Genomic DNA, 5,347 nt, shown 5'->3' on the forward strand with positions numbered 1-5,347 from the left:
AAAAAAAAAATTTTTTTTACTTTAATCTCCACCAAAATTAGTCTTATCACATTTAGTAGTTTCAAAAGTCATCTGGAAGGTGTTATTTCTCCTTTCTTTCTATTATTTGTTTAGCATTTCAATAATTGTATGAACTATTGACATGAGAGTAAATGACTATAAGAAAATCAATGGTCATTATATGTTGCTTCTCTTAGCATTGAGGCCCAAATGAAAAAGAAACTGACTTATCTTAGTTAAAGCTCCTCTGACAAAGATAATTACCATATGATTTCACTCATGTGTGGAATTTAAGAAACAAAACAGAGGATCATAGGGAGAGGAAAAAATAAAACAAGATGGAATCAGAGACGGAGACAAACCATAAGAGACTCTTAACTGTAGGAAACAAACAAGGTTGCTGGGGGCGGGGGGAAGGGGTAACTGGGTGATGGGCATCAAGGAAGGCTCGAGATGTAATGAGCATTGGGTGTCATATGCAACTGATGAATCACTGACCTCTACCTCTGAAACTAGTAATACAATATGTTAATTGAATTAAAAAAAATAAAGCTCCTCTGAGCACTGACCACTCATCATCATCATCAGTAACATTAAACCCACTCTCCCACAGAAAATGTTTGGGTCGGGAGGGAACTTCAGAGCCATCTTCTTCAATCCCCTCGCTTTCAGATGGGAATGCAGGTTCAGAGGGTGGAGGTGGTGTGCCCCTGGTCCCGCAGGGGAGTGACTCAGCCCCACAATCATTTCCAGCAATCTCAGCAACATGCCCAATAGCTGAATCCCGAGAAAGCATCTGTGCAGGGCTCCTACTTTCAAGGGCAGTTTGACAGTAAAACGGCCCCTCCCCTCCCCTCTACAGCTGACGATGTCTGCTCCCCAGTGCCGTGCATGGCTTTATGGCACTCGGTGCTCACGTGGAGGCCTTGTGCATTTCCACCTCACCTGACATTTAACTGTGCCAGAGGCTGACCCCCAAGTAATCTGATGTCTCTTTATTGCTTAGTCCTTTTCTTTCTTTGGTTCCACTATTTTTCTCTAGATCAGGTATGCATTTTCTATGGACTTTATTCCACGACTGGTTCAACGAAACCAGTTATCATCTACTAACAATTTCTGCTCGTTATGGTTTTTCATGGTTTTCTGCTGTTTTTCCCCCTTCTAATTCTTCACTATGAACTATGTAGGGGTTTTCTTGCTAATTGTCATGCCTTATGGCTCTAATCCTTTAATTAATAACTCAGGTAATTGAAGTTCTGGGATCTTTAATACAGCAAGCCAATCCTTAACCTACATGCGTTTCACTACTTCCTGATGGCTCTTCTGAAACTTTGCAATCTCATAATTATCATATGTGTATGTTTGGTAATAGATTCCTCCCACCACAATCCAATTTCTTGAATTTCACATATCCACAAGGCGTGGTGTAGCTACTCTCAGTGAATAACTGATCACGATAATCCCAGCAACGGTTTTATGGCCTCTCCTACAGCATCCCCACTATGGCTCCCAGAAAGGATCCATGTTTCCCCCCGGCTTTCCTTAGAGTCCTCTGATACCTGCTCTCCTTGAGGTCTTGGAAGCAGGAATCTACAGTTTTGAGTCTCAGGCCTCTTTTTGAACGAGCAAAACGCATGTAATTGATAACTTCATTTTGGTGGTGCTCATTTAGGCCCAACTCTGCCTAGAAGAGAGAGACGCAATCATTAGTCTTGAAGATCTGACGAAGGAACCAACAATGAAAATATATAAGATATCCAGGTGTAGCGATTGCTAGATGTCCACCAAATTCTGTTCTTCCCTTCCTCCTGGGTAAAAGGCTGCCCAACTAGATGATACTTCCCAGCCCTACCTGCAGCCAGGTGTGGCCACATGACTACTGCTCAGTAATGGATGTGAGCAGAAGACACATGGGCCATCTCCAAAGCCTGAGCCTTATGATGTGGGCATGTCTTTGTCACACCTATTTCTCTGGAGGGGCCGGGTGGACAGCAGGATGAAAGGGACCTGTATCCCTGACTGATTTTGTGGAGCAGTGCTGACCTACAGACCTCAGATGAGTAGTGAGATGGCTGTTAAGTGAGAGAAATATACTTCTGTATTCTTTAGGCCACTGGTTTTTTGGATATCTACTACACCAACTTAACCTTACCTTAGCTCATACAGCTTTAAAAAATGAATTTGGTTTTGAAATAGTAATTAATTGGGTCTTTATTTTAAATCAGATGAGAGCTTGACAACTATGAGCTAGAGATCAATGAAGTTCTTTTTCATTTTATAGTATGCTGAAAAGAAAAGGACATCATACAATTGAACATCTAATGCAGAGACTAAATGAGTCAGGAATGATCTTTATTTTAAGAATAATGATCTATCATATATCATAGCCTTCCTATGGGAGACTAAGGTTTAACTTCCAAGCCTCTTTTTCAGGCTTGTCACTATCGACACACAGGGTTGGGATGCCTCCAACACCAAGGGCCAACAATCAGGCATGATCTCCTTCCGCTCCCAAGTCGCTCGCGGTGGCTTTTCTGCATCCACACACCTTCTCTCTGCAGTCTCGATTTCCTTAGGACATATGTCTCTAAAGGCTAGGACCTTGCCCATCCGGTTCCCTGAGTACCCCCATCCCCAGCACAGTGCATCCCAAGCACAGACATGTGCCGACAAAACGTGTGCCGACAAATGAACTTCAAGGCGTTCCTCCTTTTGAAGGTCACTTCATCAGGCCTTAATCCGTTCTCTTTCAAATTCCTGGAGAACTTGATTAACCAAGTATTCTCCCCTCTCAACATTCTACAGGTTTCTTCTTCCTTCAGACTATAGGGAAGACTATATACATAAACCTTATTCATGCTTATTCACCACCCCCCAAAAAAAACCTCAAACCTGAGAATCCCTCTAGCTACCCTTGCATTTCTCCACACCCTTTCTGCCCTTGCTATCCCCATGCTATCCCCTAGTCCTTAAACCCATACCTACTCAAATTGCTTTTGTAAAGCTCACCAGCAGCTTTACTTTATTATTATGATCACCTGGGAGCTTTTATTTATTTTTAAATTTTTTGTTTTACATTTGAGTACAGCTGACCCACAATGTTACATTTATTTCACTGCTGATGTATTTCAGTGGCCCATTTCAATGGTGCCCCTGAAACTCTGGTTTCAGCCCTATTTCTGAACACTGTGCACTGTTCTAAGTAGGGCTGCTATTTAAGCGGACATTCTATATCCGCTTGAAAGATGAATGGATATGTTTTAGCATACGGGACAGCTGGTCTTTTCTGAACAGGTCAAAATAAAAGAAGGATCACCCAAGTTTCTTGGGCTGTAAAGTGGATGGTGTGGACTCTTAAAGTCGCTCTCACATCCGAAAGCCGGATTCCATCATGTTCTCCCTCCACAACTCGTTATAATACATAACTTTTCATGCTGCGAAAGGGTGTGTGTGTAAAAAAAAAAAAAAAACAAACTTGGGGAGTTTTAGGAACAGAATGAAAAATCCTGCCCTGCGCCTTCTGCAGGCGGCCGTTCCCTCCAGCTCCCTCCACCAGCTACCTTCAAAGTGTGATTTGGGCCGGCCGGCCCAGGCGGGAGCGAGGAATGTCACGACGCCGGGGACAGAGGCTGCTACTACGGCGGAGGGGCTGCGGCCGAGGTTAACGGAACTTTGGGGGCCGGCCGGGAGGCCCAGGAGCGGGCTTAGCCCGGCTGCAGCCACGCCCTCCCTCGGCCCCATCTCGGCATCTCTTCCGCGCGCTGTGGCTCCCGGCCGGCTACTCACCATGGCGGCGGCGGGAGTCGCAGCCCAGAGGAGCGGGAGAGGCCAGGCCGAGCCCCGCCAAGCTGGGGTCGCCGAGGGTGGTTGGGCCGCAGAAGATGCGGAGGGAGGGCAACTTGTTTAGAAGCCTCCGGTTGCTAATGGGAACGGAGGCACGTGACCCTAAGTGATGCACTTTTATTGGCCCTCAAGATCACGCGACAGGAAGTGCAGTGTGACCGGCTGACCGCCGCATGCGCACTGCTTCCAGAGCCGGAAGTCCCGCCTATCCACGCCACGCCGACTTTGTGAGCAGGCCAGCGTTGCCAATGGTAACGGGAGGGGAGAGGCCGCCTGGACCCTCACGTTCAGAGGCGCTCCGGAGCATTGGAGTCAGGGTTGCCCCGAAGGGCTGTCCCTCCCTTCCCGGGCTGGGTGACGACGCCGGCTGTGGCTTGGGAGACCGACTTTTCAGTGGTCTCAGGGGGCCTGGGCATGGGCGGCCCGGACTGATTGCTCTTCTCTCCAGCGCTGCCAGGTGCCAGGATAGAGCTATGAATGGCTCTCTCCCCGCCCCGCTCATTTTTTTTTCCTCTTTTAGTCCTGCTTTATCCTTAAAAATTAAACGCAAAAAGAGTTGGTGAAAGAGCAGTGAATTTCAAACTATTATGCCTGGAATCACCGGGCAAGCTTGCTGAACAAATGCTTCCTGGGGCCTCACCCCTCCAGAAATTCTGAATCAGGAAGTCTAGCTTGGGTGCTTGGAATCTGCAGTTTTTATCACACACCAGGAGCGATCGGGGACCACTCTTAAAGAAACACTGCCCTAAATCATCAGGGAAATGCAAATCAAACCACTCCCTCCGTGGCTTGGTTTCAGAATGCTCCAGTGACCAGGGACCTAAAAGCAACCTTACACCTGTCAGAAGGGCTAGACTCAGAAATAACAAGTGTTGGGGAACATGTGGAGAAAGAGAATCCTCCTGCACTGTTGATGAGAACATAAAGTGGTACAGCCACAGTGAAAAACAGTATGAAGTTTACTTAAAAGTTAAAAACAGAACTATATGAGCCAGTAATTCCACTGCTGGGTATTTACCCAAAGAAAACGAAAACACTAATTGAGAAAGACATATGCATTCCTATGTTTACTGCAGCATTATTTACAACAGTCAAAATATAGAAGCAATCCAAGTGTCCCATCAATAGATGAATGGGTAAAGAAGATGTGGTGTATGCACACACACACACACACACACACTATGGAATATTATGCAACCATAAAAATGATAAGATTTTGCTACTTGGTACCACATGGATGGACTTAGAGGGTATTATGTATGCTAAGTGAAATAAGCCACAAGAGAAAGACAAATATTGCATGGTATTACTCAAATGTGGAATTAGGGGAAAAAAAGTCAAACTCATAGAAACAGAATAGAAAAGCGATTGCCAGGGGCTTGGAGGTGGGGGAAATAAGATGCTGGCAAAAAGGTACAAACTTTCATTTATAAAATGAGTAAGTTCCGAGGATCTCATGTATAACGTGACTGTAGTTGATAACACTGTATTGGGTGATTAAAAT

General features: G+C 45.5%; 1 protein-coding gene across 1 annotated transcript in view; it reads right to left on the bottom strand.

Moving 5' to 3' along the window:
- LZTFL1 (leucine zipper transcription factor like 1) overlaps positions 1–3,945 on the bottom strand; it is a 12,900-nt gene extending 8,955 nt beyond the window's left edge. The window contains exons 1-2 of the mRNA XM_006741278.3: positions 3,787–3,945; positions 1,560–1,684 (exon numbers count right to left, since the gene is read on the bottom strand). Of these exons, the coding sequence (XP_006741341.2) occupies positions 1,560–1,684; positions 3,787–3,789 (128 nt within the window). The 5' untranslated portion in view covers positions 3,790–3,945. The remainder of the gene's footprint in view (positions 1–1,559; positions 1,685–3,786) is intronic.
- Positions 3,946–5,347: the final 1,402 nt, after the last annotated feature.

This window comes from Leptonychotes weddellii, chromosome 1 (assembly GCF_054177405.1).
Source record: "Leptonychotes weddellii isolate Sample4059 chromosome 1, ASM5417740v2, whole genome shotgun sequence".
In the NCBI taxonomy this organism is placed as follows: domain Eukaryota; kingdom Metazoa; phylum Chordata; class Mammalia; order Carnivora; family Phocidae; genus Leptonychotes; species Leptonychotes weddellii.